The 18,782-nt window shown below is 49.6% G+C and overlaps 2 protein-coding genes across 12 annotated transcripts in view; one reads left to right on the top strand and one right to left on the bottom strand.

The window, feature by feature from the left end:
- Positions 1–2,456, bottom strand: part of KDF1 (keratinocyte differentiation factor 1) — a 161,922-nt gene extending 159,466 nt beyond the window's left edge. For all 4 annotated transcript variants that reach the window (XM_063954641.1, XM_063954642.1, XM_063954644.1 and 1 more), the window contains exon 1: positions 1,814–2,456. In XM_063954641.1, the coding sequence (XP_063810711.1) occupies positions 1,814–2,446 (633 nt within the window). In that variant the 5' untranslated portion in view covers positions 2,447–2,456. The remainder of the gene's footprint in view (positions 1–1,813) is intronic.
- Positions 2,457–2,711: 255 nt separating this feature from the next.
- The window catches only part of PIGV (phosphatidylinositol glycan anchor biosynthesis class V), a 93,144-nt gene continuing 77,073 nt past the window's right edge, over positions 2,712–18,782 (top strand). For 2 of the 8 annotated variants that reach the window (XM_063954646.1, XM_063954649.1), the window contains exon 1: positions 3,031–3,449. The gene's annotated coding sequence lies outside the window, so the exon portion shown is untranslated. Of the gene's footprint in view, positions 2,863–2,901; positions 2,990–3,030; positions 3,450–9,615; positions 9,789–18,782 lie in introns of those variants that run through there. The other 6 variants (XM_063954654.1, XM_063954651.1, XM_063954647.1 and 3 more) reach the window with 6 other exon arrangements.

Here is an 18,782-nt window from a genome sequence, read left to right as displayed (position 1 = left end):
TGTTGAGATGCTGATTCTGCCCTTAGCGTGGTGGAAACAGCATCACGACGGGCACACAAGTCAGAGAATGCCAGTTCTCCCAGCAAAACACCCTGTTTAATCAGGGAGAATGGGCATTCTCTGACTTACCATTGCACTGTATTGAACAGCCCTGGAAGCTAATTCCCGCCGCTAGTCGACTGTTAATTGTATCGTATTCATTGTCCTATACAATAACCATTGTAATCAGAGGGCTTAGTCGTGCCTCGGGTAGAACAGTCTCCTAGAGCCCCAGAAGCAGCGGCCCTGCCACCTACCCTCATTGTCTGCAGCCCCCTACCCAGTGGCGGATCCAGGGGGGGGGGGGGGGGGCACTCTGGCCCGTGCCCTCCCTGTCATTTGTGGCTCCCCCCCCCCCCCCCGTCGGCGCCGCACAGGGAGATGACAGGCGCCCGCTGAGATTGTGTTACCAGAGGGCGCCCGTCTCCCTGCACAGCGGTAGCCGGAGGCAGGAGCTCAGTACTGAGCTCCGGCTTCCGGCGCTGTCACTGCGCCGTGCGCTATGGGACTGACGTCTCTCTCATAGCACTGAGGAGAGGACGCCAGCCAGAAGGAGGACTGCAGCGGCGCGGGAACGGGGCTTGGTAAGTATTATGTTTTTTTCTTCCTTAATGCAGCGGGGGCATCTCCTGGGGGAAACTACGGGGGGACATTACTACTGGGGGGGCACCAACAAGGGGCATTACTACTGGGGGGGGGGCATCAACAAGGGGCATTACTACTGAGGGGGGGCATTACTACTGAGGGGCATTATAACTGGGGGCATCACTACTGGGGGGGCAGCTACTGGGGGCATTATTACTGGGGGGGGGGCAGCTACTGGGGGCATTATTACTGGGGGGGGCAGCTACTGGGGGCATTATTACTGGGGGGCACCTACAGGGGGCATTATTACTGGGGGGCACCTACAGGGGGCATTATTACTGGGGGGCACCTACAGGGGGCATTACTACTTGGGGGCTAAACTACAGGGGCATTACTACTTGGGGGCTAAACTACAGGGGCATTACTACTTGGGGGCTAAACTACAGGGGCATTACTACTTGGGGGCTAAACTACAGGGGGAGCCAAACTACTGGGGGCATAACTACAGGGGGAGCCAAACTACTGGGGGCATTACTACTTGGGGGCTAAACTACAGGGGGAGCCAAACTACTGGGGGCATAACTACAGGGGCCAAACTATTGGGGGCATTACTACTGGAGGCTAAACTATAAGGGGGGCATAACTACAGGGGATAAACTGCAATGGGGCAAACTACAGGGGGGCATTACTACTGGTGGCTAAACTATAAGGGGGGCATAACTACAGGGGCTAAACTACAATGGGGCAAACTATAGGGGGGCATTACTACTGGTGGCTAAACTACTGGGGTCATAACTGCAGGGGCATTACCACTGGGGGCATTACTACAGGCAACATTACTACTGGGGGCAATACGGGCATTGCATAAGGGACACCACTACTATGGGGTCTATATAAGGGGCACTACCAGTACAGTGGACATTGCATAATGAGCGCTACAACTGTGGGCATTGTATAAGAAGCGCCACCTCACATGCACCGAAGCCGCACGCAAATGTACTTGCCCCTTCCATGGTGCCCCCCCTATCATTTTCTTCTGGATCTGCCCCTACCCCAGTACCTGCACAACGCTGCCCTCACTTCCAGCACAGTCATCTATTTGCCACATCTGTTACCCCAAGATCTCAGAGAGACACAGATCCCCCATATAATAATGCCCCCCCCCCCCCCCCGGTACACTGCCGGTTACCTGCGATGATCTGGGCATGCCCTGCCCGCTGCTCTCGGGGCTCCCGGGCGGGTGTACCCCTCTCTGACTTGCCGCCCAGCCCTCAGGTCCTTTGTGCTGCTCCGAGTAGTCTCCCCCGGGGTAGGCCGGGAACCCACGCCCGGGACTGGGCGCTGTCAGCAGCTGGTTCAGGGTCGGGGTGGCGGCTGCCGGCTGCGCGGGTCCAAACCGCGGCGGCGGAGGGGGATAGGCCGGAGCCGGGGGCTTGCCTGTGGAAGCAGTCGGGCGAGGCTGATAGGCCCGATTCGGGTAGGCCGGGTAGGAGTTGTAGGCCTCACCGGGAGGCTGGTAGTCCAGGCTGGGGCCAGGCTGGAAGACACCCCGGTTATAGGAGGAGAAGCCGAATCCCCCTGGCGGGTGCGAGGAGGCGGTGGCCGCATCTCCCGGCTCCAGCAGCGACGAGGTCGAGGCCGCTCGGGTTCCATTGGCCGCCTCGGGCGGGTCGGAGTCTGTTGGGGACTGACCCGGCACCTCAGCTTGGGGTTCGACCGAGGAGGGAGGGGGATCCCCCGGGCTCTTCTTCAACTCGGGACTGGCGGCGGGCGGCGTTCCTCCAAGACTGGGGCCGGAGGCCGGTGTCACCTGGGCGGCCATGGAGCGCTGTGAGGACGGAGGTGGCCTCCCCCCCCCGGGTGTCGGGCTGGATGCGGGCAGGAGGGGAGGGGGAGCCGCTCAGTCGGACACGAGGCGGTAGAGAGGAGAAGGAGAGGCCATTTTACCGAGAGAGGAGGAGGAGAGACAGGCCGCAAAGTTAGGAGTCCCGGATTCGGGGAGGCTGAGGCCGCAAGACTCAGCGGCTAGAGCACCAGGGAAAAACTCGGTTGAGATGTCCGGACGGGAAGGAGAGCCCGGACACTGGCTGCTCTCAGTGCGGGGAGACGCTGCAAGTCCAGGAACTGGAGCGCATTCACAAACTGGAACTGCACCTGTGACCGGGCCCCAGGTAAAATAAAGCCAGGCGACTGGAGTGCAGTCCGGATTTGGAGGTCTGTCACACAGGCATATCAAAGGTAAAACCCGTGAAATGGATTACAGACACGCCTTCTCCCATATATAAACAAGGTGATATAAAGCCGGGCAGTAAGACCTGGACATGGAGAAGAAACCCTAATCCAAATATCACGAATAGCCTCACAGGTGAGTCACGTGACGCCGTACGGCGTCTTAAAACGTTTGTACGTCACGAGGTGTGTTCTGGGGGTGGAGATTCCGCTCATGCTAGGTAGAGTGGGCACACATGGGCTCTCACATAGTTGCTAAGTTTGCTTATAACAAGTGGGCTTATTTTATTTGTTCCCCAAGTTATTTGTTTTCTGATGGTCACTTGATGCTTGTTTTGGGTTTTTTTTTTTATCAGGCTTAATTAGTGATTCATGCTGCCGTGTGTCGTGTATACAACTCGCATGCAGACCAGACACCCCGCAGTAAAGCATCAGGACTTGTGATTGATTTGCAAGGTCACAGACGTGTGTGTGTGTGTGTGTGTGTGTGTGTGTGTATATACTATAGTTTTCTACCACAGTGACTGCAGGAGTCAGGACTTCCATCCAGCAGCACCTGAGATCACACTGAGTAGCAGGCAGATACGACTAATAAGGTGAGCTTCTCCCATCAATTTATCTGTCTCTCTCTGTATGGCTGATAATACTTTATCCCCAATAATGTACAGCTCATGAAAAATGTGCAAAAAAAAAAAAAACCGCCTAGTTTGTCTTATGTCCTAGAGGATGCTGGGGTCCACATTAGTACTATGGGGTATAGATGGGTCCATTAGGAGCCACTGGCACTTTTAGAGTTTGAGAGTGTGGGCTGGCTCCTCCCTCTATGCCCCTCCTACCAGACTCAGTTTAGAAAATGTGCTCGGAGGAGCCGGTCCCAGCTAGGGGAGCTCTTCTGAGCTTTTCTAGTAAGTTATTTTTAGAGTTTATTATTTTACAGGGAGTCTGTTGGCAATAGCCTCCCTGCTTTGTGGGACTAAGAGGTGGGAGTAGTGTCTGCCCTGGGGGTTTGAGCTACTATTTCCGCTGAGAGGACAGTGAGCTCCTGAGGGGATTGAATGTTCGCCATCACAGGGCATTGCTCACCCCAGCATAATGCTGCCACCCCCTTACAGAGCCAGAAGATCAGTGGCGAGTTAGTCACCGGCCCCCCTGGCAAGCAGGGAGCTGGTGTGAAGATGGCGGCAACAGGGTATAGAGTGCAGTACTAACTGCGCTTTGGGGCTCAGCGGTACATGGTGCAGCGCTGTGAGGTGCGCCCTGAGCCAGCGCCTACACCAGGCATTCCCAACCGTGGTCCTCAAGGCACACCAACAGTGCAGGTTTTAGTGATATCCAGGCTGCAGCACAGATGGTTGAATCAAAATAACTGAGCTACTAATTAAGTCACCTGTGCTGAAGCCTGGATATCACTAAAACCTGCACTGTTAGTGTGCCTTGAGGACCGTGGTTGGGAATGCCTGCCCTATACTGACCAAGAAGCCTGTCTGGGTCCCAGGATTGCTGCCAGCACGTTTCCTCTGGCCAGTATAATCTTCAGAAGAGCGGGAAGCAGTGCCATGTTCGGGGGGTGGAGCTTCTCCTCAGAGCGGACCCAGCAGCGTTCAGCGCCATTTTCCTGCCTGCAGAAGCACTGTCAGAGAGAGCTGCCCCTCCAAGTCAACTCCAGCTATCTTGTATGGTACCAGGGGGTTGTAGAAGGGAGGGGGAGGGGGAGGCTGTGTAAAGTGTGTGTAAGGAGGGGGAGGCTGTGTAAAGTGTGTGTAGTCTATTAAGGTACACAGACAACTCTGGTAGTTTCGTTAGTTCTACCTTAAAAAGCGCTGTGTGGGTTGGCTCCAATCTCTGCGGCATACGTGGGGGTGGGTGGGAACTGTGTCTGACATTTCTGTGTGTGTGTGGGTATTTATTATCTCACATAGCCAGGTCTAGGGACTCTGTCATATGCTGCAGAAGAGATTTCCTGTCAGGAGGGATCCATTCCATGTAATGCTTTGTCCGAGATCCCTATTGTTGAAGCTAATACTGAGACTGAAACTCGGGTGTTGAAGAAGTCTATGGCAGTTTGGTCAGGCTCTGTCCCTATTCCTGCAAAATCCCCTAGCATGTTCCCACAGAAACGTGCACTTGCCCAAATTATGCAAGATGACACGGAGACCGATTCTGATACTTCAGACGGTGATGGGAACGTGCTGAGGGGGGCGGCATCCCTTGCAAAAGAGGTGCAGCTCCTGATTGAGGCCATTAGAGATGTGTTAAACATTAATAACACTACACCTGAGCAGGGTGAGGAGGCTTACTTCACTGACGATAAGAAAGCCTCGCTAACCTTCCCTGCGTCTAAAGAATTAAACGCTATATATGAAAAATCCTGGGAAAACTCGGAGAAAAAATTCCAGATCCCAAAAAGGGTTCTGGTTGCTTATCCCTTCCCTGAGGAAGATAGGAAAAAATGGGAAAACCCACCAATTGATGACGCATCTGTCTCCAGACTGTCTAAAAAGGTGGTTTTACCTGTCCCTGGTTCTATCGCGTTGAAAGAACCGGCTGATCGTAAGATCGACACTACGCTCAAATCCATATACACTGCTTCAGGAGTGGCCTTAAGGCCCGCTATTGCCTGTGCATGGATTTCTAAAGCCATAGTAAAGTGATCAGGCACATTACTAGAGGATTTACAATGGATAGAAGTGACATTGAATTGTTTTTACGTAACATACAGGATTCTGCGGGGTTCATGGTGGAATCCATGAAAGACCTGGGTACGCTGACTGCACTGATATCCTCCATGTCGGTATCAGCTCTCAGGGGACTCTGGCTATGCCAATGGTCTGCAGACGCGAAATCCAGGAGAAGTGTGGAGAACCTACCCTACACAGGTCAGGCTCTATTTGGGGAAGCGTTGTATGTGTGGATTTCCACGGCAACTGCGGGTAAGTCGCCTTTCCTTCCCTCTGCTACTCCTACGAAGAAACAGTTTCTTCAGCTGTGCAGCAGTCCTTTCAGACTGCTAAGACAAAAAAAAAAAGCCCAGGCCTTCTACCACTTTCTTCAGAGGTGGTCGGGCAAAATCCAAAAAGCCTGCACCCGCAGGCTTCCAGGACCACAGACCTGCTTCTGGTTCCTTAAAATCCTCAGCATGATGGTGGACCTCAAAGCCTGGAGGACGGGCTGGTGGGTGCGAAACTCAGACGTTTCGGCAACGTCTGGGTGTCATCCGGCCTGGATCCCTGGGTACAGGATATTGTGTCCCAGGGGTACAGACTGGAGTCTCTCAGCAGTGATTTCATGTCTGGGGGAGGGAGAGTTTCTGGTATCCCTGGATATCAAGGATGCGTACCTCAACATTCCGGTTTGGGTCACTACCATTCGGCCTCTCCACAGCACCAAGAGTGTTCACCAAGGTGATGGCAGTGAGGATGATTCTCCTCCGCATACCGGGGGTGAACATAATCCCATATCTGGACGATCTGCTGGTAAAGGCAGCTTCCAGGGAGAGGTTGTTGCAGTCCATTGTTCTCACAACTCATATGCTCAGGGAACACGGTTGGATCCTGATTTTTCCAAAATCACATTTGGAGCCGACCAGGAGGTTGTCTTTTCTGGGAATGATCCTCGACACAGAAGTGCAGAGGGTGTGTCTTCCGGGGGGAAAAAGCATTGGTGATACAAACAATGGTCCGGGATGTCCTGAAGCCAGCCCCGGTTTCGGTTCATCAGTGCATTCGCTTTCTGTGGAAGATGGTGGCCTCTTACGAGGCTCTACAGTAGGGAAGTTTTCATGCTCGGCCCTTCCAACTGGATCTCCTGGACAAGTGGTCGGGATTTCATCTACACATGCTCCAGAGAATACGTCTGTCGCCAAGAGCCAGGATTTCACTACTCTGGTGGCTACAACTACCTCACCTTCTGGAGGGCCACAGGTTCGGTATTCAGTACTGGATCCTTCTAACCACGGATGCAAGTCGCTGGGGCGCAGTCACTCGGGGGGGAAACCTTCCAAGGAAGGTGGTCAAGCCTGGAATCCAGCCTACCTATAAACATTCTGGAACGAAGAGCCGTCTACAACGGTCTTCTTCAAGCGTCCCATCTTCTGTGAGGTCGAGCCATTCAAGTGCAGTCGGACAATGTAACGACAGTGGCTTACATAAACCGACAGGGCAGAACGAAGAGCAGAGCTGCAATGTCAGAGGTAACAATCATTTTCTGGGCAGAAAAACGCACGTTGGCGCTGTCCGCAATCTTCATTCCGGTAGTAGACAACTGGGAAGCAGACTTCCTCAGCAGACACGATCTCCATCCAGGAGTGTGGGGACTTCATCCGGATGTGTTCACGGAGGTAACAGATCTTTGGGGTATACCTCAAGTAGACATGATGGCCTCTCTTCTCAACAAGAAGCTTCTGCGGTATTGTTTCGGGTCGAGGGACCCGCAAGCAGTGGCAGTGGATGCCCTAGTGACTCCGTGGGTGTTCTAGTCGGTGTACGTGTTTCCTCCACTTCCACTCATTCCAAGAGTTCTAAAACTCGTAAGGAAAACAAGAGTTCAAGCGATCTTTATTGCTCTGGACTGGCCATGAAGGGCTTGGTACGCGGATCTTCTGTATCTACTGCTAGAAGAGTCGAGGCCTCTTCCTCTTAGGGAGGACCTGCTGCAGCAGGGGCCGTTCGCTTATCAATACTTACCGTGGCTACGTTTGACTGCATGGAGATTGAACGTCCGTTTTGAGCTCGGAAGGGCATTCCGAACAAGGTTATTCCCACCCTGATACAGGTTAGGAAAGGAGTAACGTCTAAACATTACCATCGTATTTGGAAAAAATATGTATCTTGGTGTGAGTCCAAGAAGTTTCCTACGGTGGAGTTTCAACTGGAACGGTTTCTCCTCTTCCTGCAAGCAGGTGTGGATATGGGCCCGAGGTTGGGATCCGTAAAGGTCCAGATTTCGGCCCTATCCACTTTCTTCCTGAAACAGTTGGCTTCCCTCCCTGAGGTTCACCCCTTTTTAAAAGGGGTTCTGCACATCCAGCCTCCCTTTGTGCCGCCTACGGCACCATGGGATCTTAACATGGTGCTGCAGTTTCTCCAATCGGATTAGTTCAAGCCTCTACAGGAGGTTGAGGTCAAGTTTCTCACGTGGAAGGCTGTCACTTTGTTGGCCTTAGCTTCTGCTAGACGTGTGTCGGAGTTAGGGGGCTTTGTCTTGTAAGAGCCCCTACTTGATCTTCCATGAAGATAGAGCTGAGCTCCGGACACGTCTGCAGTAATTTCCGAAGGTTTGTGTTGGTATTTCATATCAACCAACCTATTGTGGTGCCAGTTGCTACTGACTCCTCAATTTCATCAAAGTCCTTGGATGTTGTAAAGGGCTCTGAAAATCTATGTGAAAAGGACTGCTCGTCACAGAAAATTGGACTCTGTCCTGTATGATCCCAAGAAACTTGGGTGGCCTGCTTCTAAGCAGACTATCTCTCGCTGGATAGTGAACCTGATCCAGCCTGCGTATTTTACGGCAGGATTGCCATGTCCTACATCTGTTAAGGCCCACTCTACTCGTAAGGGGGGTTCTTCTTGGACGGGTGCCCGGGGTGTCTCTGCTTTACAGATTTGCCGAGCGGCTACTTGGATTGGGTCGAACACGTTTGCAAAGTTCTATAAGTTCGATACTTTGGCCGCTGAGGACCTGAAGTTTGGTCAATCAGTTCTGCAGGAGCCCCTGCGCTCTCCCTTCCGTTCTGGGTGCTTTGGTACATCCCCATGGTACTAATGTGGACCCCTGCATCCTCAAGGACGTAAGAGAAAATAGCATTTTAATTACCTACCGGTAAATCCTTTTCACGTAGTCCGTAGAGGATGCTGGGCGCCCACCCAGCGCTTCGTGTTTCTGCAGTGGTTACTTTGTTCAGTACTGCTTAATACTGTTTTGTTACTTGGTTAAGTAGTATTGTTCAGCCGTTGCTGATGTTTCAAGCTAGTTAGCTTGATGTGCCTTGTATGTGTGAGCTGGTGTGAATCTCGCCACTATCTGTGTATAATCCTTCTCTCGAAGTTGTCCGTCTCCTCGGCCACAGTTTCTAGACTGAGTCTGGTAGGAGGGGCATAGAAGGAGGAGCCAGCCCACACTCTCAAACTCTAAAAATGCCAGTGGCTCCTAGTGGACCCATCTATACCCCATGGTACTACTGTGGACCCCAGCACCTCTATAGACTAAGAGAAAAGGATTTACTGGTAGGTAATTAAAATCCTATTTTCTTCTTCAGGGTCCATAGGCTTCACAAGATTACCATGGGGTTTAGGTGGTACGGAACAAGCTGGGCACCAAACAGTTAAAGCATTTCAAGTCCAGAAAAGCCTATAACCCTCCTCAGCCTCAGCCATTCAGTTTTGGTTCTGGCAGTAGCTGGACACCCTCCTTCCCCCTTTTTTTTTTTTTTTTTTTTTTTTTTTTTTATGTACCACAGCTAACAGTTCTGCAGCTCCATCACTCTCGCCGGTGGTGCAACACTGGTGATGAGGTCCAGTGTTTCAGCGGACATTGGTGAGGAAAGTAAGCAGTGGCTTGAGACCTTCAGAGTTGGAGGTGCTGATTGCGGAGACTGGGTAGCTCGTGCCTTCCACTAGACCTCCTTTCCTTAGCAGTGTCACCTTTCAGTAATAACGAGCAGAGTAACAGCAGCAAAAGTTCTTGCTGCTGTTACTGTGCTTGTTATTACTGAAAGGTGCCACTGCTAAGGAGGTATACAAATATCCGTTGCTGATTATTGAGGGGTCCCAGCCCGGCTGCAGGAGAAAACCAGTACACTTCATTGGTGTTTGGAACTACAGCCACACACTGGCACTGGGACTCAGGCGGAATCACAATTGGGACATACCTAGCCACTGGCGTGGCGTGCCTGGGGATCAAATGAGGAGATCACCGCTACCTACTACTATATAGTGGTAAGATACCAAGCGCGATCTCGGATTATGCGCATGATCTAACAACTTGACTTCACTGCTGATTTCCCAGCCACAGAAATATAGAGATAAAGCCTCCGTATACTTATACGAATATATATTCATGTTGCAGTGGTGTCACTATATATGTTTCAGGGACTTTTTTTTGTCAATTATCACCTACAATGGGTGCATTATAAATACCTGTGATCTACAAAACAGGTTATATATTATTGAAAAAGGACACCCCACGTTTGGTATCAGAATTGTACTAAAGTATATCAGTAGTTTTGTTTGTGTGGGTTTTTTGTATGTGTTTTTATTCATGTGCAACTCTTGCTTATATACATGTGCTATTTTTAGAAGAAATATTACTAGTTTTAAAGAAATTCTTTATAATGATAGAAAATAAAAAAGCTAATTTATCACAAAAACTCTTCTGGTGGTTTTCGGTATATATCAGACTGGCGTTAATGAAATTAGCGCACACACTTTTCAGAAAAATTACCTTGTTCATGTATATGGTGTGGAGTTTGTACATGTTCATAAGCATGTTTTGAGTGTTTATTGCAGCTTATGATTAAACGTCTATAAACAATATTTAAAAAAATATATAGCTAGTGGTGGGTCCGGCACTCCAATAACTGTAGACCATATGTCCCTGGTGCCTTCACTATCCACAAGGGTAAATACAGTAAAGCGCTGTGGGGCACTCAGGCTTGAAGAAATAGTCACCACACTCTGCTCCTCCAACGTTTCAATTTTTACTCAAAAAATTGTCATCAGGAAGTAAACAATAAAAAGACAACACTCACCTTATATCCCCCACCATTGTGCTCGTGTGGCGCGCCCGCCTTGCGAGGTCCGTCCGGAGCCTGCGGCGCTGTGTGATGACGTCATCGTGTATTGCGTGATGCACGTCAGAGTGAACCCGTCACCATGACAACCCGGTGACACTCTCCTAAATGCGCATAAACAAAGCAAAATGCTAATACCAGTATGCCAGATACAATGAAAAACACTCTAAGGACATCACAACAAGAGCATGATTAAGAGCTGGAAAGAAATGTTTAAGGGAAAAGATGTATTAATAACAATAATACCTGGTGTCACTGTGCGGGACGAACGGATAGTCACGTTCATCACCCATATTACTGACAGGGGTAATCAAACTCGCAATGCTAGATTGCAGGTTACTGAAAGTCTACTCCTGAATCATGACAGTATTATATGGGGGGCTCTCCAACCAAAGGTTTGGACTCAGGGTGGCTCAATATCAATGTAATACTGGCTGCCCCTTGATGATCCTAAATAATATATAAAGGGGTCAAGTGAAAACAGGAGTAATAATCATATATACTGGAATGTAAAATATACTATGAATATGACTAGATATGGAGAAAGAAACGCACACATAAACAAAGACTGCCAGTAAAATATGGATAATGGATAAGATCAGAAAAAGTCAGTAAAAGCATGCTAGAGGTAGAGCTTCATTCAGTCCTCTTGGTATGATCACATCCAATTTCTTGATCCATCTAGTCTCACATCTAAGTAAAGCCTTATGTCTATCCCCGCCTCTGGTCCTCATAGGTATATGGTCGATCATTTGGTACCGTAGGCTGGCTAGAGAGTGCTTCATAGTGGCAAAATGACGTGCCACTGGTTGGTCACTGGTTCCTTTTATTAGGGCCGCTCTAATCGCTGATCTGTGTGCTGTCATACTTTCCTTAAATTTCCTCATTGTTTTACCAATGTAACTTAAGCCACATGGGCAGATGATTTGATAGATCACATATGTTGATTCACATGTTAAATCGTGTTGGATCTGTATTTTGTAGCCCAAGTGTGGATGACAGAAGGTATCACCAGTGATAAGGTGTTGGCACGTCGTACATGTACAGCCCGTCTTACGTGGTGGTAAGAAACTGGTACTAGACTGTTTCGTTTTGTCGGAGATATCGGTTTTGACCAGGATGTCACTGAGGTTTCTAGAGCGCTGATAGCAAGGCATAATGTCAGTGTCCTGCAAATTAAGTTTCTTATCGGTTTGGATAAGATGCCAATGTTTTTTGGTCACTTTATTCGTCTCTTCAGAGGCAATGTTAAACACACTCTTCCATGGGAAATTGGATCTTGATGTGTCTGGGGTCTTTTTCTGTAAAAGTTGGCTTCTCTCCATTGATAATACCTTGGACTTAGTGATGCTAAGAGATTTAGGATCATAGCCTCTCAGAGTGAAGCGATGGATCAGCTCATCCATTTGGGCTGCTGCTATAGAAGCATCTGTGTTAATTCTGTGAATCCTGATCATTTGTGAATAAGGTAGACCTCGTTTTAACCCTTTGGAGTGGCAACTCATGTTATGAAGGAATGTATTTCGGTCTGTTGGTTTTGTGAAGACCGTAGTGTTGACATGTGAGTTACTGATGGATATCTTGACATCCAAGAAGTCAGTGGTGTTCTGATACATTTTATAAATCAGTTTCACAGGGCTACTTGATGCATTATGCATATCCAGCGTATGCTGTAATATCTTTGATGGTCCTCTCCAGATTCATAGATGATCTTTTGATCCTGGGCAGCAATTATGATACCTCTTGGCAAAAGTAGCATATATATACAGCTGGGCACTGTATATATGTATGAGCCCCCGCCATTATTTTTACACAGAAAGCGGGACAGAAGCCCGCCGCTGAGGGGGCGGGGCTTCTTCCTCAGCACTCACCAGCACCATTTTCTCTCCACAGCTCCGCTGAGAGGAAGCTCCCCAGGCTCTCTCCTGCACTCTCAAGGTAGAAAGAGGGTAAAAAGAGAGGGGGGGGCACATAAATTTAGGCGCGTTTATCGTATATACAGCAGCTACTGGGTAAACACTAAGTTACTGTGTAATTCCTGGGTGATATAGCGCTGGGGTGTGTGCTGGCATTCTCTCTCTCTCTCTCTCTCTCTCTCTCTCTCTCTCTCTCTCTCTCTCTCTCTCTCTCTCTCTCTCTCTCTCTCTCTCTCTCTCTCTCCCCCCCCCCCCCCAAAAGACCTGGTGGGGGTCCTGTCCTCGTATAGAGCATCCCCTGTGTGTGTGGTGTCGGTACGCGTGTGTCGACATGTTTGACGAGGAGGGCTATGTGGAGGCAGAGCAGTTGCAGATGGATGAGGTGTCTCCGCCGACGGCGCCGACACCTGATTGGATGGATATGTGGAAGGTGTTAAATGATAATGTAAACTCCTTGCATAAATGGTTGGATAAAGCTGAAGCCTTCGGACAGTCGGGGTCTCAGCCCATGCCTGATTCTACAGCGCAGAGGCCGTCAGGGTCTCAGAAGCGCCCACTATCCAATATTGTTGACACAGATATCGACACGGATTCTGATTCCAGCATCAATGGTGATGATGCAAAATTGCAACCTAAAATGACTAAAGCCATCCGCTACATGATTATAGCAATGAAGGATGTATTGCACATATCTGAGGTAATCCCTGTCCCTGACAAGAGGGTTTATATGTTTGGGGAGAAAAAACGAGGTGACTTTTCCCCCTTCACATGAATTAAATGAGTTATGTGAAAAAGCGTGGGATTCTCCTGATAAGAAAGTGCTGATTCCCAAAAGGTTACTTATGGCGTACCCTTTCCCGCCAACGGACAGGTTGCGCTGGGAATCCTCCCCTAGGGTAGACAAGGCTCTGACGCGCTTATCTAAGAAGGTGGCCCTACCGTCACAGGATACGGCCTCCCTAAAGGACCCTGCGGATAGGAAGCAGGAAGGTATCCTGAAGTCTGTTTATACACATTCCGGTACCATACTGAGGCCGGCAATTGCGTCGGCCTGGATGTGTAGTGCTGTAGCGGCATGGACAGATACTCTGTCTGAGGAACTGGATACCTTGGACAAGGATACTATTGTACTGACTCTGGGGCATATAAAAGACGCTGTCCTATATATGAGGGATGCCCAGAGGGACATTTGCCTACTGGGCTCAAGAATTAATGCAATGTCAATTTCTGCCAGAAGGGTCCTGTGGACTCGGCAGTGGACAGGTGATGCCGATTCAAAAAAGCACATGGAGGTTTTACCTTATAAGGGTGAGGAATTATTTGGGGACGGTCTCTCGGACCTAGTTTCCACAGCTACGGCTGGGAAGTCAAATTTTTTGCCATATATTCCCTCACAACCTGAGAAAGCACCGTATTACCAAATGCAGTCCTTTCGATCACAAAAAAGCAAGAAAGTCAGAGGTGCATCCTTACTTGCCAGAGGCAGGGGTAGAGGAAAGAAGCTGCACCATACAGCTAGTTCCCAGGAACAGAAGTCCTCCCCGGCTTCTACTAAATCCACTGCATGACGCTGGGGCTCCACAGGTGGAGCCGGGAGCGGTGGGGGCGCGTCTCCGAAATTTCAGCCACCAGTGGGTTCGCTCACAGGTGGATCCCTGGGCTTTACAGATTGTGTCTCAGGGATACAAGCTGGAATTCGAAGTGATGCCCCCTCACCGTTACCTAAAATCGGCCCTGCCAGCTTCCCCCAAGGAAAGGGAGGTAGTGTTAGCCACAATTCACAAGTTATATCTCCAGCAGGTGGTGGTAAAGGTTCCCCTCCAACAGGGAAGGGGTTACTATTCCACAATGTTTGTAGTGCCGAAACCGGACTGTTCGGTCATACCCATTTTGAATTTAAAATCCCTGAACATTTATCTGAAGTTCAAGTTCAAAATGGAATCGCTCAGAGCGGTCATTGCAAGCCTAGAAGAGGGGGATTTTATGGTGTCTCTGGACATCAAGGGCGCTTACTTGCATGTCCCCATTTATCCACCTCATCAGGAGTACCTCAGGTTTGTGGTACAGGATTGTCATTACCAATTCCAGACGTTGCCGTTTGGCCTATCCACGGCACCGAGGATATTTACCAAGGTAATGGCGGAAATGATGGTGCTCCTTCGGAAGAAAGGAGTCACAATTATCACATACTTGGACGATCTCCTCATAAAGGCGAGGTCCAGAGAGCAGTTGCTGGTCAGCGTAGCACACTCTCAGGTAGTGTTGCAACAGCACGGCTGGATTCTGAATATCCCAAAGTCGCAGCTGCTTCCTACGATGCGTCTGCCCTTTCTAGGCATGATTCTGGACACAGAACAGAAAAGGGTGTTTCTCCCGGCGGAGAAGGGGGCGTCATACGAGGCCATTCCCTTCGGCAGGTTCCATGCGAGGATCTTTCAGTGGGATCTGTTGGACAAGTGGTCCGGATCGCATCTTCAGATGCAACAGCTGATCACCCTATCCCCCAGGACCAGGGTGTCTCTTCTGTGGTGGCTGCAGAGTGCCCACCTTCTCAAGGGCCGCAGGTTCGGCATACAGGACTGGATCCTGGTGACCACGGATGCAAGCCTCCGAGGGTGGGGGGCAGTCACTCAGGGAAGAAACTTCCAAGGGTTGTGGTCAAGTCAGGAGGCTTGTCTGCACATCAATATCCTGGAACTAAGGGCCATATACAATGCCCTGAGTCAAGCGGAGCCACTGCTTCGCAACCAACCGGTGCTGATTCAGTCAGACAACATCACCGCAGTGGCTCACGTAAACCGCCAGGGCGGCACAAGAAGCAGGGTGGCGATGGCGGAAGCCACCAGGATTCTTCGTTGGGCAGAGAATCACGTGCAAGCACTGTCAGCAGTGTTCATTCCGGGAGTGGACAACTGGGAAGCAGACTTCCTCAGCAGACACGACCTCCACCCGGGAGAGTGGGGACTTCATCAAGAAGTCTTCACGCAGATTACAGATCGATGAACTGCCACAGGTGGACATGATGGCATCCCGCATCAACAAAAAGCTAAAAAGGTATTGCGCCAGGTCAAGGGACCCTCAGGCGATAGCTGTGGACGCATTAGTGACACCGTGGGTGTTCCAGTCGGTTTATGTATTTCCTCCTCTTCCTGTCATACCCAAGGTACTGAGAATTGTAAGAAAAAGAGGAGTGAGCACAATACTCATTGTTCCGGATTGGCCAAGAAGGACTTGGTACCCAGAACTGCAAGAAATGCTCAGAGGACCTATGACCTCTGCCTCTCAGACAGGACCTGTTACAACAGGGGCCCTGTCTGTTCCAAGACTTACCGCGGCTGCGTTTGACGGCATGGCGGTTGAACGCAGGATCCTAGCGGTAAAAGGCATTCCGGATGAAGTTATTCCTACGCTGATAAAGGCTAGGAAGGACGTGACAGCTAAACATTATCACCGTATATGACGGAAATATGTTGCTTGGTGTGAGGCCAGGAAGGCCCCAACAGAGGAATTCCAGCTGGGCCGGTTCCTGCACTTCCTACATTCAGGAGTGACTATGGGCTTGAAATTGGGGTCCATAAAGGTCCAGATTTCAGCCCTATCCATTTTCTTTCAGAAAGAACTGGCTTCTCTTCCTGAGGTTCAGACTTTTGTTAAGGGAGTGCTGCATATTCAGCCCCCTTTTGTGCCACCAGTGGCACCTTGGGATCTCAACGTGGTGTTGGGTTTCCTGAAATCCCACTGGTTTGAGCCACTTAAAACTGTGGAGCTAAAGTATTTCACGTGGAAAGTGGTAATGCTATTGGCCTTAGCTTCGGCTAGGCGTGTGTCAGAATTGGCGGCTTTGTCATGTAAAAGCCCCTATCCGGTTTTTCATATGGACAGGGCAGAATTACGGACTCGTCCACAATTTCTGCCGAAGGTGGTGTCATCTTTTCATTTGAACCAGCCTATTGTGGTGCCTGCGGCTACTCGTGACTTGGAGGATTCCAAGTTGCTTGATGTAGTCAGGGCTTTGAAGATTTATGTGACCAGAACGGCTGGAGTCAGGAAAACTGTCTCGCTGTTTATCCTGTGTGCATCCAACAAGCTGGGTGCTCCTGCTTCAAAGCAAACCATTGCTCGCTGGATCTGTAACACGATTCAGCAGGCTCATTCTGCGGCGGGATTGCTGCATCCAAAATCGGTAAAAGCCCATTCCACAAGGAAAGTGGGCTCTTCTTGGGCGGCTGCCCGAGGGGTCTCGGCATTACAGCTTTGCCGAGCAGCTACTTGGTCAGGTTCAAACACCTTTGCAAAATTTTACAAGTTTGATACCCTGGCTGAGGAGGACCTTGTGTTTGCCCATTCGGTGCTGCAGAGTCATCCGCACTCTCCCGCCCGTTTGGGAGCTTTGGTATAATCCCCATGGTCCTTACGGAGTCCCCAGCATCCACTAGGACGTTAGAGAAAACAAGATTTTACTCACCGGTAAATCTATTTCTCGTAGTCCGTATTGGATCCTGGGCGCCCGTCCCAGGTGCGGATTTTCTGCAGTACGTGTATATAGTTATTGCTTAATAAAGGGTTATGTTATGTGGCATCTGTTGCGTGATGCTCGATTGTTGTTCATACTGTTAACTGGGTATGTTATTACAAGCTGTACGGTGTGATTGGTGTGGCTGGTATGAGTCTTACCCTGGATTCCAAAATCCTTTCCTTGTAATGTCAGCTCTTCCGGGCACAGTTTCCTTAACTGAAGTCTGGAGGAGGGGCATAGAGGGAGGAGCCAGTGCACACCAGTAGTACTAAATCTTTCTTAGAGTGCCCATTCTGATGCGGAGCCTGTCTATTCCCCATGGTCCTTACGGAGTCCCCAGCATCCACTACGGACTACGAGAAATAGATTTACCAGTGAGTAAAATCTTATTTTAATTGCTAGCAGCTATATTAAGCACAATATTATTGATATTTACCTGTTCATGCTCCATTTAGCTGCTAGATTGTCTAGATACTAAATGTATTAGACTGATTAGAGTCTCACTATTATATTGTATATAGACCATTGACTAATCACCCTAGAGCAGTGATTTTCAACCTTTTTTCAAGTTGCGGCACACCAGCCAAGATCTTAAAATTGCCAAGGCACACCACCAGTAACACCCCCCCCCCCCCCACCCAAAAAAAAACAAACCACACACATTGGCCCACACTGGGATAAAACACACACATTGGTCCCCGCAGTAATTAAACACATTGCGCCCCCCCCACAGTAGTGCCACACATTTGCCCCCACAGTAATACCACACATTAGCTCCCACTGTAATAAAACAGATTTATAGTAATGCCACACACCTTCCCCCATGGTAATTATACACGCCTGCCCCCATGGTAATTATACACGCCTGCCCCCCATAGTAATGCTACACACCTGCCCCCCATAGTAATGCTACACACCTGCCCCCCCCCCCCCTGTAATTCCACACTTTGCCTGCCTGCCCCCACCCACTGTGTGTATGTGTATATGTATATGTGTGTGTATATGTGTATGTATGTCAAAGTCGGAAAAATATCATGCTACACGTTGCCATATATTCACCCCATGCGCTTGCCCGCTGCACGTGCACATTCTCTCCCGTGCGTACGCATAATCGCAGTTGCGTGATGGCGCCTCCACGGCCGTGCGCTCGGGCGCGTAGTATGTGCATTTACGGTAGAGTTTGTGTGCGTCTGGCGGGCGACTCAATCGTTACATAGTAAATCCAAATAGTATGTTTTATAGGTAATGGTCCCCTTAATAATAACTGAAAGTTTGTTTAGTGTAACTGGTCACTGGACGGAGGAATTCCTCTTTGCATGATACGAAGGGTCAGATAGGTACCAAACACCACTGCTCAAACCCTAACTAAAGAACATTTTATTAGAAACAATCCGGTGCTGGTTAGGTAAAGATTAATCGCTCCTGCGTATAGTTATGTCTATTAGTAGTTTCTGGACATTTACTATATTTGCGGTTCATTATCCATGCGGCGGGAATCCTGAGATTCCCTCCCACCTGAGCAGTTCGATATAGTCACAGCCCACCTGTTCAAACCAACCTATGACCTTTTGTCATAATGCGCGGAGACATTCCTGTGTCCAATGAACAATGAGATTATAGGTCCCTTTGTAGTATACTGTATGCAGGGTATATAAGAACAGCCAGCCTGGACCAGCTCAGTATTCTCTCCACAACGGTTTTCATCATT

Source organism: Pseudophryne corroboree, chromosome 2 (genome assembly GCF_028390025.1).
Source record: "Pseudophryne corroboree isolate aPseCor3 chromosome 2, aPseCor3.hap2, whole genome shotgun sequence".
Lineage (NCBI taxonomy): Eukaryota > Metazoa > Chordata > Amphibia > Anura > Myobatrachidae > Pseudophryne > Pseudophryne corroboree.
This window is presented reverse-complemented; position numbering and strand designations above follow the sequence as displayed.